The following is a 22,699-nucleotide window of genomic DNA, read 5'->3' as shown; positions in this document are numbered from 1 at the left end:
GGTCAAAAGTTTCCTGTAGTTTTTCACCAGGTTTTCACACACTGCAGCAGGGATTTTCGTCCACTCCTCCATACAGACCTTCTTTAGATCTTTCAGGTTTGGAGTTTCAGCTGCATCCAAAGATTTTCTATTGGGTTCAGGTCTGGAGACTGGCCAGGCCACTCCAGGATCTTGAAATGCTTCTTATGGAGCCCCTCCTTAGTTGCCCTGGCTGTGTGTTTGGGGTCATTGTCATGCTGGAAGACCCAGCCATGACCCATCTTCAATGCTTTTACTGGGAGAAGGAGGTTGTTTGCCAAAATCACACATCATAATCATACATGACCCCATCCATCCTCCCTTCAATATGGTGCAGTCGTCCTGTCCCCTTTGCAGAAGAGCACCCCCAGAGTATGATGTTTCCACCCCCATGCTTCACGGTTGGGATGTTTTTCTTGGGGTTGTTCTCATCCTCTAAACATGGTAAGTGGAGTTGATTCCAAACAGCTCTATTCTGGTCTCGTCTGACCACATGCCCTTCTCCCTTGTCTCCTCTGGATCATCCAGATGGTCACTGGTGAACTTCAAATGGGCCTGGACATGTGCTGGCTTGAGCAGGGGGACCTTGCTGCCCTGCAGGATTTTAAACCATGACAGCATCATGTGTTACTAATATAATCTTTGTGACTGTGGTCCCAGCTCTCTTCGGGTCATTGACCAGGTCCTCCTGTGTAGTTCTGAGCTTTCTCAGAATCATTCTTACCCCCACAAAGTGAGATCTTGCTTGGAATCCCAGACCGAGGGAGATTGACAGTCATCTTGTGTTTCTTCCACTTTCTAATAAATAATCATAACAGTTGTTGTCTTCTGCCAAGCTGCTTGCCTGTTGTCCTGTAGTCCATCCCAGCCTTGTGCAGGTCTACAGTTTTGTCCCTGGTGTCCTTAGACAGCTCTTTGGTCTTGGCTATGGTGGACAGGTTGGAGTGTGATTGATTGAGTGTGTGAACAGGTGTCTTTTATAGGTAACAAGATAACAAGTTTAAACAGGTGCAATTAATACAGGTAAAAAGTGCAGAATAAGAGGGCTTCTTAAAGAAAACAAACAAACAAAAAGACAGGAGGCGGAGTGACGAGAATGGACAGAATTAGGAATGAACATATCGGAGGGACAGTTCAGGTGGGACGGTTTGGAGACAGAGTGAGAGAGGCAAGACTGAGATGGTTTGGACATGTGCAGAGGAGGGACCCAGAGTATATAGGGAGAAGGATGCTGAGGATGGAGCCACCAGGAAGGAGGAGAAGAGGGAGGACAAAGACGAAGTGTATGGATGTGCTGAGATGTGTTGGTGAGACAGAGGAATATACAGAGCACGATACAGAGGACAGGTTGAGATGCTGTGGTGCCCCCTAATGGGAGCAGAGGAAGAAGATGATTAAATCAGGCCTGACCTGGACTTTGTTTTCAGTAGTTTTATGTTTACCTGTCAGTCATCTGTATGATCCGAGTCAGTGTACAGTTTCAATTTCAATTTATTTCATTTATATAGCGCCAAATCACAGCAAAGTTGTCTCAAGGCGCTTCACACAAGTAAGGTCTAACTTTACTAACCCCCAGAGCAAGGAACACAGGTGACAGTGGTAATAAAAAAACTCCCTCTGAGGAAGAAACCTCAAGCAGACCGGACTCAAAGGGGTGACCCTCTGCTTGGGCCATGCTACCGACACAATTAACAAAACAAATATACAGGAAATTTTGGGCGCCCATGCTGGTGTACAGGATGGGTAGCATGCAGAAGAAGACACCACACCCATCTATGGATCGAGCCGCACCTCAAACAGAGAGAATAAAACAGAATCAGGCATCAGAAAGACAACAAATACAGGATAATTTGTCAACATTAAGCAACAAGAAACCAGAAGAAATACTAAGGTGATCGCCGGCCACTAGCCCTAAACTTCACTAAAAGAATTTAAGCAAAGTTGAGGCTGCGGCCCACTCCATTTCCTATAAAATTAATTAAAAGAGTAAAAAGCATAGTAACATACGATTCCAGTATGCTAGCCATACGAAAGGGAAAATAAGCGCATCTTAAGTCTGGAGTTGAAAGTCTCTACAGAATCTGACTCTTATTGACGCAGTGAGATCGTTCCGCAGAACAGGGGCACGATAAGAGAAAGCTCTGTGACCCACAGACCTTTTATTCACTCTCGGGACACAAAGTAGTCCTGCACCCTGAGAACGCAAAGCCGGTACATAAGGTTTAATTAAGTCATCTAGGTAGGGAGGTGCCAGTCCGTGGACAATTTTATAGACTCGTAGCAGATCTCACTGGGACAGGAAGCCAGTGAAGAGATGCCAAAATGGGTATAATGTGGTCAAACTTTCTGCTTCGTGTCAAACGTCTGGCAGCAGTATTTTGAAGTAATTGGAGACCCCTAATGCTGGACTGCAGTAAACCAGAAAATAGAACATTGCAGTAGTCCAATCTAGAAGAGATAAACACATGAATCAGGGTCTCAGGATACAGACATCAAGGAACTGAACAGGAGAATCCTGTTCCTTGAACCTTGGACATTGTACATATTGAGGTTCACAGTTGCTGGTACCTGCACAGAGGTTGACCATCTTAATTCAGGTTTTGACTACCACATGCAGTCACTAGTATGACACAGCAGGGGGTGATTTTGTGACCCTAGACACACGTGTGATGATGATGGAACAGCTGATGAAGTGTATTTGTGTGTTTTCTGTACTGTGTTTCCATCAGGGTCTGAGTTTTCACCTGGGAGCTGTCCTCCTGTCTCTGGGCTTCATCACGTACGTGGAACACGGTACGAATAACGCCGTCTCAGTTACAGTCCAAAGAGCTCCAAAAGTCCAAAACATCATCATGTCAAGTCCCAGATTTAAAGTATCACTCGATAGTATTTCAGCAATATTTATTATTAATTTTCACAATGAACTGGAGGGTATTTTAACAATGATATAATAATAAAATATGTCTTGATTTAAAACTAATACTAACAGCTTTTGAAAAAGGCATCTTAAGGTAAAGTGCTTAATTTTAGAAAAAAATTTAACAAGCCTATTTTGAGTGACAGGCGATGGAGTGTGTCAGGTGTTTTCTCCGTCCAGTCATTTGTGTGTGTGTGTGTGTGTGTCACTCCCGCATTGTTCTGATTAAAGGATTTGATTGTTGGATGAGATACAACACATGTTCAGTCTATGTGTTTCCTTGTGGACACACTGTGGCTGCCAGGGGTATAATGAATCGCACTTTGTCCAGTCGCGCACCCCCCCATGTTTTGTGTCAAACTGACTTGTTTTTGATCAGTCAATCAACATTTATTGAAATTGTCCTTTACAGCAGCCAAAAGGTGACCAATGGACTTTACAGTAAAATCAAGGAATAAAATTCAGGATAATAACAGCAAACATGCAAGAAAATTAAACAAGCGCATAAAAGCAAAAGATGTCACAGCACCACCAGGTGTTAAACATCATTTTAAATCATTTTTAAAAACTACTCGCTCAGTAAATGCGTAAATCGGTAGTAACTTACTCCACAGTTTGGAGTTCGTGACCACAAAAGCGCGATCACCCCAGAGTTTATATTTTGTCCCCAGGACGTGTAATTAAAGCTGTCCAGATGAGTGCAGTGCCCCACTGTAAGTGCGGAGAGTTCAAATTTCAGAAAGGTAATGGTGCAAGGCTATTCATGGCTTTAAAAGGAAACATTACGACAGGCTCAGTGCACAAAAAGATGCTCCATTCATATTAAAGGGGTTGAGGACAAAGTGTCTGTCGTCTCTTCCCTGTGTCGCTGTGAGCCCACTGAACCAAGAGTCACACTGGAAGTGCGTGCAGCTGAGGTGGCTGAAAGCCCACAGCTGCAGAAAATAGCAAGTATCTCGACTCTTTCTGAGCATCTCCTTGCTGGGATCAGTGGGTAGGATGATGTATTTATTCAGAAAAAGAGTTATCGAATTATTATTACTTTCTCAGGCAGCACAGTGGCTTAGTGGTTAGCGCTGTTCCCTCACACTGAGAAGATCTCTTTCCACCTGGTCCACATGCCCCCCGGTGACCACGGGTATAGAAATCAATGAGTGAGTGTTACATTCTCATCAAACATCTAGACATCTAACTCAGATCAGGTCTGCTTCTTTTTTGTACTTTCATAATTTTGATAAAAGCTATTTTTTAATTCATTAATATTTTTTATATTGGAATTTACAATTAAACATTCCAATAGGGTTGAGGATGGGGCTTTGTGAAGGCAGATCCAGACATCCAGAATTGTGACCCTGTGCGGATTAGAGAAGATCCAAAATGAAGTCAAACTTCTGCACCCAGTTCTGTTTTTTTTTTTTTTTTTTTTTTAGAATCATTAATGATGTTTGCTGTACATTCATTCATCATTCATCAATCACCCTGACAAAAGAACAGTTCAAAGCCCAAAAAGGGGAGGTGATGGTCTAGTGGTTAAGGCCTTGGGCTTGAGACCAGAAGATCCTTGGTTCAAATCCAGCCTGACTGGAAAATCACTAAGGGCCCTTGGGCAAGGTCCTTAATCTCCTAGTTGCTCCTGGTGTGTAGTGCGCCTTGTATGGCAGCACCCTGACATCAGTGTGCGAGTGTGTCTGTGTGAATGAGTGAATGTGAGGCATAACTGTAAAGCGCTTTGAGCGGCTGATGCAGATGGAAAAGCGCTAGTCCATTTACCAAAATTACTGTGGTGTGTGTGTGTGTGTGTGTCTGAGATAGATGATGACTGGAGGCAGTTTGAAGCAGAAACAGCGTGATAATCGGTGGATTTCCGCTGACACTCAGAAATGACACATTTGCAGCAAAGGCAGGGTGGACCCACTTTTAGGGGGGACGGTTCACTTATCGACACCGGACCCGCTCACCGTGCACCATGTGTCACAACCACAAATCACTGACACTGGTGAAACAACAGTTGATGGCAGTTATGTCATGACATATTGTTGTCTCACAAAGACAAAAGACATTGTCAAAATTTAGATAAAAAATTTGGATATATAATAAAAATCTGACATATGCACAGTGAGGATAAAAGCCGGATGAGGAGTGATGTTCAGAAGCAGAAATCACTTCACCCTCTGGGGTCCGAGGGCGTTTTTGGACAGTTCATCTTCCTTAGGCTCTCAGATGTGGTGGCATGAATCATCTCTCTTGCCTTTGACCTGGACCGAGGATCTTTGGACAGTCTGCCCCCCAGCGGAGTTTTTTGGGCTATGTTCTCTTTGTGGTACTGTTGTCTTTGGTCCCTGGATCCATTTTTCTGCTTATAAAAGTGCTGTTGAAGGCAGGAAGCTGGTGAGTCGCCTGTTTTGCGTTTTCTCTTCATAAAGGCTGGACTTTATGTCTGATGTCATAAAATGCTTCTTACCCAGACATGGTCCTGGCTGCAGAGCTGCTCTGTCAGTCTCCTGAAAAGCCAGCTGTGCCTGCTGGTGTCGACCTGCGTGGCCCCTTACCTGTTCCCTTTGTTCATCCCCATCCATGGAACCGCAGCCACGCAGAAGTAAGACACACAGTCCAGCAGTCAGGAGTCTGTAGATTACGCTGCCTTAAATTGGTATTAATGGAGTCAGTGTTTCTGCTAACATTCTGAACTGCTTCGTGGAGCCCCCCCCCCCCACACACACACCACACCCACACACCTACCTCCTGGTCCAGACTCGCATTCAGTTTTTCAGTGACGTCCTGGACTCGGTCATTTCATATGTATTTTTATGTGGTGAAAGAGTTTAAACAGTTATGTTCATGTCTCTGGGTCCTCGGGCTTTGAGATCCAGAGACTGCTGGGAAGAAATTATGGACTCATGAGGTCAAAGGTCAAAGTCTTTGGGGTCCTGGTGCTTCCTGTCTAATTGTCTGGTTGTCAGACTTGGACTCTAATCAGTGACCTAAGGTGAGGACTGGATGTTTTTGGTACTGGGTCTATGTGGAGGATCCTTGGGTCCCACTGGAATGGCTTTGTGTCAAACGAGCGGAATGTTCTGGTGACATTTTGACACCGTTCTGGTCAGTCCATTCTTGGCTAACACCTGCTGGCTTTTACTGCTAAATCACATTCTGTAGCACCAACGCACTGAGACCGACGACGACATTCTGTGTCCTGGGATTTTGGACTGACAGGCGCCATATTGTTTGCAGTGTCAGAGTGACATGCTGTAAATCACTCACATCTCAACTCAGCAGGTTGTTGGTTTCATGACTTTACTCTCCAAAACCTTTCAAAGTGACGGAAGTTGTGCATGTGGACACAAAAATTGATCTGAAAACTGATATAAAATGACTGACCTTTGAACACAATGAGGCACTCATAAATAAGTTGAAACACAGAGTTCCCTTGAGGGGATTTAATTTATTTTAGTTATGGAAGATGTTGTGTTTGAGTCCCACAACCCACAGTGAGACCATAGAGGACCGATTGCCGTGATGTTGTGGGGTTTTTTTTTTCCTTGCCAGATGTTAATCACCGACATTTGTGACAAGAGTTTGTTTTTCACCATTTATGGCTTTCCATGACTGTTTCTGACAACTCCAAAAATGTAAGGTCAGCATAAGGTTTTGTCTGGTAGAAAGGTCAGAAGATATGTCTCTTGACTTTATGGTGTTCTCGCAGATGTTCAGGTGGAGGAATGAAGCTGTGGTTTTTATGTGGCACAGGTGGCTGGATGCCTATGAAAATGCCGTGTCCTTCCACTTCAGTAACTACTTTGTGGGCCTCCTCAGTCACAGCAGCATGCTAGCAGGTGCAGGCTTCACCGAAGACAAGGAAAACATCAGGTGGTAAGTCAAGCCTCTCTGTGCAGCAGCTTCCATCCATACCCAGGGATCCCAGACGTCCGCTATTTAGCGGAATTCCTCTATTTTTTTAGCCAAGATGATAAAACATTTGTTTTGATGGGTGAAAAGCTGATCAGAATGCGTATTGCTCGTTTCAACAAGCTTTCGTATGTTTTGGTTGATGTCGGTTGCTTCCGTTGACATTCGGGATCGCTCGGGAGTAAAATACCGCGAGACTGTGCACGATAAAATGAGAAAACAAATGCTAGCTCCCTCGCCGCGTTTTTCGCTAGAAAACATGCTAAATGTCGCATTTTTAGGTATTATATTTTTAATAGGTTAAAATACAGTTTGGGTTTTGTATATATCGCGTAGTGCTTTTGTTTTGATATAATAACGTGTTGCTTGCTCGGGCGAGCACGCGAGTGTTCACATTGTAAGATGTCGGGAAGAGATATCCTCCATAAGAGAGACAGCGGGACGTTGACAGCTTTGGATGCGGGGCTAAAGAATTTGTGGAATTGGTCGTGGTTGCAAAAACAAGTTGACGAATGCTCGCTTTTAGATTTCATTTTAAACACAAAGATCCGGGAAAACCCTTTGTAGTCTGTGCGATGGAAAGGTGATAAACTATGGTGGCAAAGGTTGGCTGTCACTGAAACAACATTGTGAGGGAAGCAAGCGCTGAGAAGAAGAGATTGAGAAAAGGTTGGCTGTCACTGAAACAACATTGTGAGGGAAGCAAGCACGCTGAGAAGAAGAGATTGAGAAAACAGAATTACAAACTACCTGGTGAGTCATTTTTATAAGTTACAATTCTTAGTAAGGAATGATAGAGCATATACGAGGTCTATTAGAAAAGTATCCGACCTTATTATTTTTTTTCAATCAATCAATTTTTTTCAATCAATTTTTTTTTTATATAGCGCCAAATCACAACAAACAGTTGCCCCAAGGCGCTTTATATTGTAAGGCAAGGCCATACAATAATTATTGTATGGCCTAGCCTCCGCTCCTCTTTCCATGATAGAAACTCCTGTAACAGTGGAATGTGCCATTCATTTCCAAACTGGACGCTGTGTTTTATCCGGGATGTCATCTGGCTAGCACAGGAATTGTGAAAAGATGTGGACATCAGCACTTTTTCGGCACATTGAGACAGACGTGCGGAGGAATTCTGCGCGTCGCGGCGGTGCCGCATGGCGCAAAGCAGCGCCGTGATAAAGCCTCACAGGACATGTTCTGGCATGTCCAGACACATCCACAATTTCTCGGATAATCACTTGATGGAAAAACCACCGACAGCTGTCTGAATGCCATCTCAAAGCCGTCCTGTGAGACCAAAACGGAGGTGGTTTTGTCTCGCTCCAGTAGCGAATCCATCGTGACGGGCGAAGCCTCCGCTCGGCTTTCCATGACAAAATCTCTTGTTAAAAGTGAAATCTGCCGGAAAATGGTTGATGTCCAGCTCTTGTGATAACCAGAGAATTGCACACGATGGTCACGGATCCAGACAGCCATCCGTTTAGAAATGAAATGGTCGCTCAGCCTGTCGATGGCGGCTTCGGAGCGCGGCGCACCACCAGTCGCTCTAGGCCGTCCTTAAAGCGACAGTAACACTCCGTAATCTCTTTGAAGCCAATAAAAGTTTCACCAAAAACCATCTGAATTTCTCGAATGGTGTCCACTTTGATGTCCCTCACAGTTTCTGAAAAAATTTTGATCAAGCAAAGCGGCAGTCTCTGAGCCATTCTTAAACAATGAAAAAAAACGACGAGAGGGGTGGACCACTCCTCACTCAAAGCCTGCTCACAGGCGAATGACGCAACCGACAGGCGTGAAAAAACTCACGCATGCGCACGAAGGTTCATGCTTGGCTGACGCAATCACACGTGATTCAAATCCATATGGTTTTTGAAAAAAATAATAAGGTTGGATACTTTTATAATAGACCTCGTACTACCGTTGGCCAGTGCTCTTGAAACAAAAGCTCATGCAAACAGGGTGGCCAAGAAACTTTCCAAAAAGGCACTGCTTAAACACCAAAAGAAAGAGAAAGCCAAGTCAGAGAAGCCAAGGAAAAGATCATCAGATTCCACTGCAGTACAATCTATCAAAAAAAAGATTTAAATCTAAATGTCAAGTTTTTACTATACATCATGTACATTTGTATATAGCTATCATATTCATGACTTATAATGATAGTGAAGAGATTTTCAAGGGAATCAAAACATTGAACTAATGAAATAATGAATGTTGAACATTTTGGCATTGTATATATTCACTGATATGGTGAAGTGAATGGCTCAACAAAAACAGTGAACATTTGAAATGAACTATGGATGCTGTTGTACATTCTTGGAATGGCTAATATTGATATGGTATTATTTTCTCAATAAAACACTGAGCTATTGATGCAGTGTTACAGTTGCATGAAAAAGTGTAGCTCACAGTTTATGGCATCTAATAGATAGAAACCACTGGTAAGTTTTCTTGCATTTTTACAAAATTGATATCAAGGAAATGTCTTCAAAAGCACCTTGAAATGGAAAAATCGCTTCAGCTTCATGGTGTGTTGCCCCTGAACCCCCAACAGGGGTCTGCCACTGTACCCCTGCGGCCCCCTTGAGCCCCAGCTAATATTTTCCTTTTCCTCATTTTTGTTTTTTTTTTTTACCTGTCTGGGATCCCTGCATACCATTTATTAAAAAAAAAAAAAAAAATCCATAATCCTGTGCCATGTCCTTGAGTCCCGCAAAAGATGCCTATAAATAAAATGCATTATTATCTATAAATTAAAAGCCAAGTGGCCTCTGTGTGTGCGTCTGAATGTCTTTGATCACAAACAAACTGGGGAGAGCTGACATTTGCTGTTTGATATGTATTTTAGGTCTACGATGAACACCGCCAAATCAGAATGTTGATAGGACTAATATTTTGGAGAAACTACAGATGTTAACTAACACACTGAACAGTTGTAAATACGTTAAAAATATATGTATGACACAAGAAAGTGAAAACACTTACGACGTCCGCCAAGGACATAATAAAATCACCACAACAAACATACCCCTGACGAATGCTGAGAACGCTGACGCTGGCTCACAAATCTGGCAACTTGCTTCCGACAGACTGTCTGCTGTGTGATGCTATGATGCTCTTCTACAGTGAATAGTCTCTGGTTGCCTCCCCTCCCGGGGTAATGGTGAGACGTTCAGCAGCCTGACATCATTAAATAGGTGGCTGGCACAGTTTTGTAGAGAACAAGGCTTTATTTTTATTGATAACTAGCCTTCGTTCCGGGGCCGCCGTGGCTTGCTGATGCCGGATGGCCTTCACCCTACTGGGGAGTCAAAAGCAACTTGCTTCTTTCGGATTGTTTGCTGTTGTGATGCTCAACTGATCTTTGCACGGTTGTATACTTTTCTTTATTTCTGTTTAACACTTTTTTTTGTTTGAAGTGTATCTACCCTGAACTTTATTTAACTACAGTCCTATTGTGAATCGCTAGCAGGTATCTTTTGCTAGCGGTTAGCTTTCACTAGTGGTTAGCTTTTGCTAGTGCTTAGCTTACGTTAGCTAGGTCGATGTCCCCCCCTCCCCCGCCGCCATTACTTTATTACTGTTTTTACCAGTCTAATGCTTCTGTTAGTCTTTCAGTGTAACTGCTGTGAATTTTAGGCCATTATTTTACTGCTGTGTAAATCTTAGGAGTGACTAGCATTTTTGCTAGCGGTTAGCTTGCCTTAGCTAAGTAGTCGTCCTCCCCCCCCGCCATTTTCTTTAATACTTCTGTTAGTTTTTCAGTATAACAGATGTGAATTTTAGTTCATTACATTACTCTTGTGTTAATCTTTGGAGTGGTTTACACTTAGGAGTTTTTTTTGTTTGTTTGTTTTTACTACTGTTCCTATCTATCAGTCTGATTCTTTTGTTACTTTTTCAGTGTAACTTTTAGGTCATTAATCTACTCCTGTGTGAACCTTAGGAGTGGTTAGCATATTCACTAGTGGTTAGCTTGCTCTTTCTTGGCTATACTCTTGAATTTTCCGGTGCACAAAGTACACTACTTTACACTTTATGTAAATCCTGCGTGATGATCCTGGAAGCTAGGTAGTCTGGGCGATCGGTGCAGAAATCGCTCGGATGGTGATAAAAGCACCAAACTTTGTACATTTGTTCATTTCAGGATACTAAACCATATCAGGGGTGGAGCCATTAAAAAATGTTATTTTCTTAGCAACGGTTGCTAGGCAATCAATTTTGCACAGTAACCAACAGATAAGAATGATACTGACTAATATATCTTATGAAAAATATTTTTATTGATAAATATATTGCCCTTTGCTGTTTAGTACATTAATTTAGAGATATAATCAAATTTAATAGCTATATTTAGTATTTAGTGAAAAATAACCACCAAGTGACTTCTGAACTAATCGCTCAAACCATTTATTTGTTTTTTTCAGGTCCTGCATGCATTGTAGTATAGATACTGGTGGTGGTGTAGTAACTATCAACAATGGAAAATGCAGTAACTAAATGGTCAAGAAATTGACTGGACAAAATGTATTCTTTGTAAATTAGATACCAAAGAGCCACTGATCAATCCAACACCAGCTGGATACAAAACATTGGCCAGAACTTAATACAGTTTCATGACCTTGATTCCTTGCCCATGAAAATAGACATCTCTTGCTTAGACCATGGAAATGGCATTGAAGTCACCTTTCTGAAACAGAATGCAAAATGGCACAAGTCCTGCAATCAAAAGTTCAACACAACTAAACTTAACTGTGCCAAAGAAAGAGAGAAAGTGTGTTGCCAGCGAGGAAGGGACTACCAAATGCATTTTCACCCGCAGGTGTGCCAGCAGTGCAGATGGAGATGCAACGATGTCTCAAAACATGAAAGCCGCATATGTTTCCTGTGTTCAAAACCTGAAACGAATGAAAACTACATGAAGCATGCACATTTGAGTTAGATGCCCGTGTGCGCAGATTAGCACATGAACTTCAAGATGAAAAGCTGATCGCTTTTTTGAGCACGGGAGATTTGATAGCTTTAGAAGCTAAATATCATGCTAGATGCCTTGCAGAATTGTACAGTAAGGCCTGCAAAATTACCACACAAGACAAAGATCACTCCAATAGTTGTAATGAACAAACATGTAAAGGAATAGCTGTAGCAGAACTAATATCCTAAATCCAAGAATGCAGAGTTGTTGTAAAGGTGTTCAGGCTAGCAGATCATACGCAACTGTACAAGGAAAGGCTTACCCAGTTAGGAACTGAAATCGCAAAAATAAACAGTACGCACCTAAAAGATTGAATACTTATGCATATACCTCATATGAGAGCTTACAGCGAAGGGTGTGATAGCTTTCTTGCTTCATCTGAATGTAGCATCAGCCTTGAGGCAGGGATATGAGGCCAGTTGTGATGAAGTTAGTGTTATGATGACCAAAATTGCACACACAGTCAGGGAAGACATATTTGCCAAGATGGTTACATTCTCTGGATCCTTTGACCAAGGTAGTCAAGTAGAATCAGTGCCAAAGTCACTTCTGTCCCTTGTCAGTATGATTATTAATGGCACAAACATAACAGAACAAACACGAGACAGAAACCTTAGTCAACCAGTACTTACCATTGTTCAGCTTCTAGTGTTCAATGCCATCAAAAGACGCAGAGACCAAGCAAAATCACCGAAAGTGTATCACAGTAAGGAGCATGAAACACCACTGCCCATCTATATGGGTGTCAAGATCCATGCACTAACTAGGGAACACCGACTTATTGATACTCTCTATGCACTAGGAGTGTCATTCTCCTATGGTCGCACCATGGATATTGTGACAGCACTAGGAAATAATGTCTGCGAATTCTGTCAGCAAACTGGGACAGTCTGTCCTCCACAGATCAAGAGAGGAAAATTTATTACAGCTGCTGCTGACAACATCGACCACAATCCCACCTCAGCAACATCCACAGGATCATTCCATGGAACCAGTCTTTCCGTGTTTCAGAACATGACGTCAGCTGATGAAACAGATGAGGCTGATGAATGAGGTTTTACACATTTAGTAACACCAATAACAAGACAGAGGAAAGTGATGGATTTGCCACTACATTACACAGAAATAAAGCCAACAGCACTGCCTAGTGATGTCTATGTACCAGCCTCAGATGGCAATGTTGTACCATCCTGTGATGGTTTCAATGAACAAATACTGAAGGAACATGACTGGTTGACCCATGACCCATGTCAGTGATACACTGAATAATGGTGAAGTTACATCTGGTTCTTACATTTCATGGGCTACTTATCATGCAAATCTCACCACAGCACGACTTCTCCCATCCATCAATGCAATGCTGATTGTGTTTGCTGAAGAAGCCAGTTCTCCATCAGTGTTGCGTCATGTCTTGGATGTTGTTCAGGCTGCTGTACATCATGTCAACCCTGGCCAGATTCCAGTTATTTGTGTAGACCAGTCACTGTATGCCAAGATGAAGCAGTTACAGTGGTATATCAATCAGTTTATTTATATAGCGCCAAAATCACAACAAACAGTTGCCCCAAGGCGCTTTATATTGTAAGGCAAGGCCATACAATAATTACGTAAAAACCCCAACGGTCAAAACGACCCCCTGTGAGCAAGCACTTGGCGACAGTGGGAAGGAAAAAACTCCCTTTTAACAGGAAGAAACCTCCAGCAGAACCAGGCTCAGGGAGGGGCAGTCTTCTGCTGGGACTGGTTGGGGCTGAGGGAGAGAACCAGGAAAAAGACATGCTGTGGAGGGGAGCAGAGATCAATCACTAATGATTAAATGCAGAGTGGTGCATACAGAGCAAAAGGAGAAAGAAACACTCAGTGCATCATAGGAACCCCCCAGCAGTCTAAGTCTATAGCAGCATAACTAAGGGATGGTTCAGGGTCACCTGATACAGCCCTAACTATAAGCTTTAGCAAAAAGGAAAGTTTTAAGCCTAATCGTAAAAGTAGAGAGGGTGTCTGTCTCCCTGATCTGAATTGGGAGCTGGTTCCACAGGAGGGAGCCTGAAAGCTGAAGGCTCTGCCTCCCATTCTACTCTTACAAACCCTAGGAACTACAAGTAAGTCTGCAGTCTGAGAGCGAAGCGCTCTATTGGGGTATTATGGTACTATGAGGTCCCTAAGATAAGATGGGACCTGATTATTCAAAACCTTATAAGTAAGAAGAAGAATTTTAAATTCTATTCTAGAATTAACAGGAAGCCAATGAAGAGAGGCCAATATGGGTGAGATATGCTCTCTCCTTCTAGTCCCTGTTAGTGCTCTAGCTGCAGCATTTTGAATTAACTGAAGGCTTTAGGGAACTTTTAGGACAACCTGATAATAATGAATTACAGTAGTCCAGCCTAGAGGAAATAAATGCATGAATTAGTTTTTCAGCATCACTCTGAGACAAGACCTTTCTAATTTTAGAGATATTGCGTAAATGCAAAAAAGCAGTCCTACATATTTGTTTAATATGCGCATTGAATGACATATCCTGATCAAAAATGACTCCAAGATTTCTCACGTATTGCTAGAGGTCAGGGTAATGCCATCCAGAGTAAGGATCTGGTTAGACACCATGTTTCTAAGATTTGTGGGGCCAAGTACAATAACTTCAGTTTTATCTGAGTTTAAAAGCAGGAAATTAGAGGTCATCCATGTCTTTGTCTGTAAGACAATCCTGCAGTTTAGCTAATTGGTGTGTGTCCTCTGGCTTCATGGATAGATAAAGCTGGGTATCATCTGCGTAACAATGAAAATTTAAGCAATGCCGTCTAATAATACTGCCTAAGGGAAGCATGTATAAAGTGAATAAAATTGGTCCTAGCACAGAACCTTGTGGAACTCCATAATTAACCTTAGTCTGTGAAGAAGATTCCCCATTTACATGAACAAATTGTAATCTATTAGATAAATATGATTCAAACCACCGCAGCGCAGTGCCTTTAATACCTATGGCATGCTCTAATCTCTGTAATAAAATTTTATGGTCAACAGTATCAAAAGCAGCACTGAGGTCTAACAGAACAAGCACAGAGATGAGTCCACTGTCTGAGGCCATAAGAAGATCATTTGTAACCTTCACTAATGCTGTTTCTGTACTATGATGAATTCTAAAACCTGACTGAAACTCTTCAAATAGACCATTCTTCTGCAGATGATCAGTTAGCTGTTTTACAACTACCCTTTCAAGAATTTTTGAGAGAAAAGGAAGGTTGGAGATTGGCCTATAATTAGCTAAGATAGCTGGGCCAAGTGATGGCTTTTTAAGTAATGGTTTAATGACTGCCACCTTAAAAGCCTGTGGTACATAGCCAACTAATAAAGCTAGATTGAGCATATTTAAGATCGAAGCATTAAATAATGGTAGGGCTTCCTTGATCAGCCTGGTAGGAATGGGGTCTAATAGACATGTTGATGGTTTGGATGAAGTAACTAATGAAAATAACAGACAGAACAATCGGAGAGAAAGAGTCTAACCAAATACCGGCATCACTGAAAGCAGCCAAAGATAACGATATGTCTTTGGGATGGTTATGAGTAATTTTTTCTCTAATAGTTAAAATTTTATTAGCAAAGAAAATCATGAAGTCATTACTAGTTAAAGGAATACTCGGCTCAATAGAGCTCTGACTCTTTGTCAGCCTGGCTACAGTGCTGAAAAGAAACCTGGGGTTGTTCTTATTTTCTTCAATTAGTGATGAGTAGTAAGATGTCCTAGCTTTAGGAGGGCTTTTTATAGAGCAACAGACTCTTTTTCCAGGCTAAGTGAAGATCTTCTAAATTAGTGAGACGCCATTTCCTCTTCAACTTACGGGTTATCTGCTTTAAGCTGCGAGTTTGTGGGTTATACCACGTAGTCAGGCACTTCTGATTTAAGGCTCTCTTTTTCAGAGGAGCTACAGCATCCAAAGTTGTCTTCAGTGAGGATGTAAAACTATTGACGAGATACTCTATCTCACTTACAGAGTTTAGGTAGCTACTCTGCACTGTGTTGGTATATGGCATTAGAGAACATAAAGAAGGAATCATATCCTTAAACCTAGTTACAGTGCTTTCTGAAAGACTTCTAGTGTAATGGAACTTATTCCCCACTGCTGGGTAGTCCATCAGAGTAAATGTAAATATTATTAAGAAATGATCAGACAGAAGGGGGTTTTCAGGGAATGCTGTTAAGTCTTCAATTTCCATACCATAAGTCAGAACAAGATCTAAGATATGATTAAAGTGGTGGGTGGACTCATTTACATTTTGAGCAAAGCCAGTTGAGTCTATATTAGATTAAATGCAGTGTTGAGGCTGTCATTCTCAGCATCTGTGTGGATGTTAAAATCGCCCACTATAATTATCTTATCTGAGCTAAGCACTAAGTCAGACAAAAGGTCTGAAAATTCACAGAGAAACTCACAGTAACGACCAGGTGGACGATAGATAATAACAAGTAAAACTGTTTTTGGGACTTCCAATTTGGATGGACAAGACTAAGAGTCGAGCTTTCAAATGAATTAAAGCTCTGTCTGGGTTTTTGATTAATTAATAAGCTGGAATGGAAGATTGCTGCTAATCCTCCGCCTCGGCCCGTGCTACGAGCATTCTGGCAGTTAGTGTGACTCGGGGGAGTTGACTCATTTAAACTAACATATTCATCCTGCTGTGACCAGGTTTCTGTAAGGCAGAATAAATCAATATGTTGATCAATTATTATATCATTACTAACAGGGACTTAGAAGAGAGACCTAATGTTTAATAGACCACATTTAACTGTTTAGTCTGTGGTGCAGTTGAAGGTGCTATATTATTTTTTCTTTTGAATTTTTATGCTTAAATAGATTTTTGCTGGTTATTGGTGGTCTGGAGCAGGCACCGTCTCTACGGGGATGGGGTAATGAGGGGATGGCATATATATATGAGTAGCCTTTATGGTATATTATGGTGAAGACAAATTTGTCCTGCTCCTTGATGGACTTCACACAGAGATGACTGCCTTTAAAGCCTTAGGACCTTGTTGGAGGGTAGTGGCTGGGTAGAAGCTATCCAAGAAGCAGAGATTGCCACATCTGGCATTGCAGATTCATTTCTAAAGGCTTCCCATGTCACTCGTACATGCCATGCCCACCAAGTCACTGCCTATTCTTTGTACATTCTCCTGAAGAAAGCATACGATGATATGTCAGCACTTGCCAAGATGATGTACCTCATGTTAGTTTTGAACAATGGTGCACACAAAGAAAGAAAGAAAGTCCACAATTCCTGTACTGGTTCACAGTTCTTGACCTGGAACTGCTTGCTTTTGCATTTGTACGATCATTGCGCTTGGGTGATTTTGATCTGTATGTCGACACGCTTACCAAACTTACAGCCTGGTTTTTCAGCTTGAATCACACGCATTACGCACGCTGGATGCCAGTTCATGTAAGGGACATGAGCAGTCTTGACAAAATCCACCCTGATGTGGCACAGGAATTCCGGAATGGCAAGTTTGTGATGGCAAAATCAGAGAGGAAGTTCTCCCTCATTGCCATTGATCATGGACATGAACAAAACAATGGTGTAATGAAAGAAGGAGGAATCATTGGATTAACCCAGGATGCTGACACCCTTTACGATGGGCAGTAGCTGGGCCAGAGTTAGTGGTGTCATATCTGAGTTTGAGTCCTCCATGACAGGCAAGACAAATGATGCCAGGAAAAGAGACCACCACGAGCAGTCCGAAGCTGCTCAAAAGCAATTTGGTGTACAGGTAAACACTCTAGTTGAAGTGATCAATAACATGGGAAACCCATTCGAGGAGGAAAGCCAGGATGTTGAGAGTGCATAGCAAGGATATTATGGACCAGGAATCTGTAGAATGTCTCAGTAGAATACAACTGCAAGGAGAGGAACAGTACATGCAGTTCGTAGATGACAGGCTGAGAGCACAAATCAAGCCTATCACAGGTTCCATCAGCAGAAACAAAGTAGTGCTCTTCAATGAACAAGCAAAAAAGACAAAGAAATCACAAGACGCTGTCAGTCTGCTGAAAGATGAATCTTCTCTTTTTGCCAGGCTCTATGTTGCATGCCAGACCAGAAAAGGGGACTTGCACAACTTCTTTAGTCATGAAAACCACCCATATCCACCACCTCTCTCCCTTTGGACGCTTGCGACTTGGGAAGAAGTCAGATTTAATGGGCTGCCTGGAGAAACATATACAAGCTAGATGTGAGACAAGACCCCCCACTGATGTCACCATCATAGATGGTGCTGCAATGGTCATATTCTAAAACCCAGAGGATGTAAAACCTTTGATGAATATGCTTCAAAGGTCTTTGTTCCTCATATCCAGAGAACAGGCACAGCGTGTGGATATTGTCTGGGACCAGTATGAGCTCAACAGTCTCAAATCCCAGACTAGGGAGCACCGTAGAGTTGGCACGTGTCACAGGACGTGTTGAGCCCAGAGTCAAGCCCGTGCCAAAGAACTGGCAACAATTCCTACGCATCGACAGCAACAAAGTGGAGCTCTTCAACCTTGAATGATGAAATGATGAGAGCAGTCACTGAGGAGCAAATAGTGATGACTAATGGTGATGATGTGGTCTGCCAGCCTGAATTTGACAAGGCCAACCTAGCACCATGCAATCATGAGGAAGCTGATTCTAGAATGATGGTGCATGTTTGTGATGCTGTAAAACAGGCTTCCTCAAAGTCCTTGTCCGTACAGTAGACACAGATGTTGTCATCCTGGCTGTTTCAACAGTGCAGACCCTGGGTGATATTGAACTCTGGGTAGCATTTGGCACTGGTAAAGACTTCTGCTATGTTCCTGCCCACGAGATAACAGCTGCAGTTGGTCCAAGGAGATCACTCGCACTCCCAGTGTTTCATGCATTCACAGGGTGTGACACTGTATCCCATTTTGCTCAAGTAGGGAAAAAGACTGCTTGGAAAGTGTGGGAAACACATGAGGAATTCACAGACACATTCTACTCACTGCACAATGCTCCACAGGAAGTAGCAGAGGAAGTGTCGTATTCCATGGAGTTTGTAATACTCCTATATGACAGGACATCTACCTGTACATCCATCAATCAAGTCAGGAAGCTTCTCTTCACACACAAAGGCCGTCAAATGTCAGGTCTCCCTCCATCCAAAGCTGCCTTCATCAACACATCAGGAGGGCAATACTGCAAGGTGTCCACTACTGGGGTAATGCAACTGTGCCAAATCGCCAGTTACCCTCCCCTGCTGAGTGGGGGTGGACATCACCTGAACAGTGGTCGCCTTTGTGGACAACTCTCCCTCAGGCCAGCGCATCTTGCCCTGAGCTGCTACAGTGCAGATGCAGACCAGTGGTATAGACTGTAAATGTACAAGGGCAGTCTGACATGCACAGTTTGTTGTACTTGCAAGTGAGATTGCGAGAATGTGTAAGTCCTTAAACTTCAATGTGACCAAGATATGTAGTGATCATTGTATACATGTAATACTGAAGGATGGTTTAAATGTTCTTTTTGTTTATTAACTATTTACAGTTGTATATTATTATCAGCACTAGATAATTTGTAATAAATGCTATGATATTATTGTACACACTATATAAGTATAGTATTAATAAAGTTATGGCTTTCAGGATGTATAAGCTACAAATACTGTTTTTGTCTTCTTTTCTATTTTTGGGGGGGTTGTTTTCAACTATTAGACTTATATTTAGATATTTTACCACAAAATATTTTTGGAATAAGGGGTCACTAAACAGATTTAACAGGCTTTAAACAGAACTACCTTAATTATTTTTTAGTAAATGCAGGTTGTCCAATGCATCTATATGCATTTTATAGTTTATAGCAACCTTACATATATCAGAATGTTGTGATCGGCTTAAAATACTGTTTGAGGTAAAGCATTTCTTCTGAGTAAAATTTACGAGTGTATATAGTTAGTCGCTATGGTGAAATCATTGCCTAGCAACCATTGCTAAGATAATTACATTTTTCTTTGGCTCCCCCTTGATATTGTTAGGTACACTATGAAGGACATTTATGCAAAGTTTGGTGCTTTTATCATCTCCGAGCAATTCTAGCTATATTTGGCACCGATCACCCAGACTAAGGGTGGCTTTTCTAGAGAGCCGTGTCCGTAAGTTAGAATAGCTTCTTAGCTCAGTGGAAATGGATGTAGCATCAGCCTAGAAACACCGGATGTGGAGGATGGTTTTCGGACTGTGGTTAGGTGGAGGAAGCCACGTTGGGCTTGGTGCCTGGTTGTGGTACCCTGATCACACTCGCCACTGTGAATTGTGAATCGGTTCTCCCCCTTGGATTTGCCTGATGTGAATTCTCTGAGCCCACAAGTGACTTCCACTCCTGTCTCCAGGCCGAAACACCGGACTTTAGCGATAGGGGATTCTATCAGCCGCAAAGTCAGGTTACAGATGCCTGCTGACGTTAAATGTATTCCTGGGGCCAGAGCTCCCGACAATGCTTCCCATCTTAGGGTGCTGACGCTGCAGAAGGATAGAACGTGACACGAGATACAGTCACACAGTTATTCACGTTGGCACCAATGATGTCAGGATGAAGCACTCAGAGGTCACAAAAAGGACATAGAGGACTTGTGACCTTGCCAGAAAGATGTGTCGCATCGATTAATAGTCTCTGGTCCCCTCCCCTCCTGGGGTAATGATGAGGTGTTAGCAGGCTGACATCGTTGATTAGGTGGCTGGCACAATTTTGTAGACAGCAAGGCTTTTAGTTTATTGATAACTGGCCTTCGTTCTGGGGCCGCCATGGCTTGCTGATGCTGGATGGCCTTCACCCTATTGGGGAAGGGGCCGCAATCTTGTCTGCGAACATAGATAGAGCTCTACAGGGAGGGTAACATTAGGACTTTACAACAGGCCACGGCGCAGGTGATTAGAGACCCTGCAGGTTTATGACAAATGTGGATGTGGAATCTATTAGTTTAGTGGGGAAATCATTGCAGAAAATCCACTATGGCGATAGTGCAGTTTATCTGCCAGGAGGGAAGTTCAACAAGTTGAGACTGTGGCCTGCTTCCATAGACGTGTTCATAAAAATCATAGAGGGATATGCTTTGCAAACTTAATACCCATTACTACATTGGATGATGTTGAAATTGAGGATGGCCCATTGGCTGTTCCATCGATATCAAAGATTTTGTATCTGCTACCTACAACTCATGTGGAATGTCTCAAACCTAAACTACTTCCAGGCATCTATATGCTACTCTGGAACCCTCCGAAACCCAAACAGTCCAACCGTCAACCCCACTGAGGTCCTTCATCTGGGTCTCATTAGCATAAGATCACTATGCTCAAAATCATTGTTGATTAATTATGGATGCTTATTTAGATATGATTAGGTTATGTGAAACCTGGCTTAAACCTACAGCTGTCCTCCCTTAAATGAGGCCTGCCCACCGGCGTACACATTTAGTCACGTCCTTCGTGATGCGAAACAAGCCGGGGGTGTTGCTCTTATTTATAAATCTAGGTTTAGCTTATTAGCTGTTGGGGGTCACAATATAACTTGTTTGAGCATCTGATTCTCCATTCTGCCCATGATGCTATGTGTTGCCAAGGTCAGAAGAATGAAAATCAGCCGTATTATTTTGTCGCTGTTATAGGCCCCCTGGCTCATACTCTGAATTCTTCGATGAATTTGGTGTGTTCATCTCTAACATGTCGACTAGTGCAGATAACATTCTCATTATTGGTTACGTCAATATTCATATAAATAAGCCTTCTGATCCCTCTGCAAATAATTTATGGAAATTGTGGATGTATTACGATTTCAGCAGTGCATTCAGGATTTAACACACATTAGTGGAAATACTCTGGATTGGTATTGCTGTCACAAATATTAACATCATGCTCTTGTATTGGTGGTCTCTGATCACTCACTTATTAGGTTTACAGTTTTGCTGCAGTGTTTAGTGAAACAGCAACTTATTTATCACTACAGCGATGCATCAACTCCTCAGCTATGACTGAACTTGAAGCTAGACTGCCTGCTATCTTAGCTTCACATTTGGAAAATGCCCAATCAGTCGACAGTCTTGTGGATAGCTTAAACTCAGCGCTCAAATTACACTCGACATGATTAATCTCTCATTAACCTCTGGATCTGTTCCTAATTGTTTCAAATCTGTTGAGGCTGCGGCCTGCTGTGTTCCCTAATAAAGTGAATTTAAAAGGGTAAAAAGCATAGTAACATACTATGCCAGTATGCTAACCATACAAAAGGGAAATAAGTGCGTCTGAAGTCTGGACTTGAAAGTCTCTACAGAATTTTATGATGCTGGGAGATCATTCAATCAATCAATCAATTTTATTTATATAGCGCCAAATCACAACAAACAGTTCCCCCAAGGCGCTTTATATTGTAAGGCAAGGCCATACAATAATTACGTAAAAACCCCAACGGTCAAAACGACCCCCTGTGAGCAAGCACTTGGCGACAGTGGGAAGGAAAGGACATGCACAGAACGGGTGCGTGATAAGAGAAAGCTCTGTGACTGACAGACTTTTTAATTCACCCTAAGGACAAAAAGTAGTCCTGCACCGAGAACGTAGAGCTCGGGCTGGTACGTAGGGTTTAATTAGGTCAGCTAAGTAAGGAGATGCCAGTCCGTGAACAATTTTATAGGCTAGTAGCAGAACCTTAAAAATCTGATCTCACAGGGACAGGAACGTGAAGAGATGCCAAATGGGTGTAATGTGGTCAAACTTTCTGCTTCCTGTCAAAGTCTGGCAGCAGCATTTTGAACCAGTTGGAGAGCCCTAATGCTGGCTGCGTGAAACCAGAAAATAGAACATTGCAGTAGTCCAGTCTAGAAGAGACAATGCATG

General features: G+C 42.4%; 1 protein-coding gene and 1 long non-coding RNA gene across 3 annotated transcripts in view; both read left to right on the top strand.

The window, feature by feature from the left end:
• Positions 1 to 22,699, top strand: part of LOC117512879 (protein-serine O-palmitoleoyltransferase porcupine-like) — a 77,193-nt gene that overhangs the window by 30,412 nt on the left and 24,082 nt on the right. For both annotated transcript variants that reach the window (XM_034173116.1, XM_034173117.1), the window contains exon 9: positions 2,748 to 2,811. In XM_034173116.1, coding sequence (XP_034029007.1) covers positions 2,748 to 2,811 — 64 coding nt within the window. The remainder of the gene's footprint in view (positions 1 to 2,747; positions 2,812 to 22,699) is intronic.
• LOC117512880 lies at positions 5,258 to 6,751 on the top strand. The gene is made up of 3 exons (XR_004561407.1): positions 5,258 to 5,323; positions 5,401 to 5,531; positions 6,683 to 6,751. It is a non-coding gene; the product is annotated as an uncharacterized LOC117512880 (long non-coding RNA).

Source organism: Thalassophryne amazonica, chromosome 6, assembly GCF_902500255.1.
Source record: "Thalassophryne amazonica chromosome 6, fThaAma1.1, whole genome shotgun sequence".
Lineage (NCBI taxonomy): Eukaryota > Metazoa > Chordata > Actinopteri > Batrachoidiformes > Batrachoididae > Thalassophryne > Thalassophryne amazonica.
This window is presented reverse-complemented; position numbering and strand designations above follow the sequence as displayed.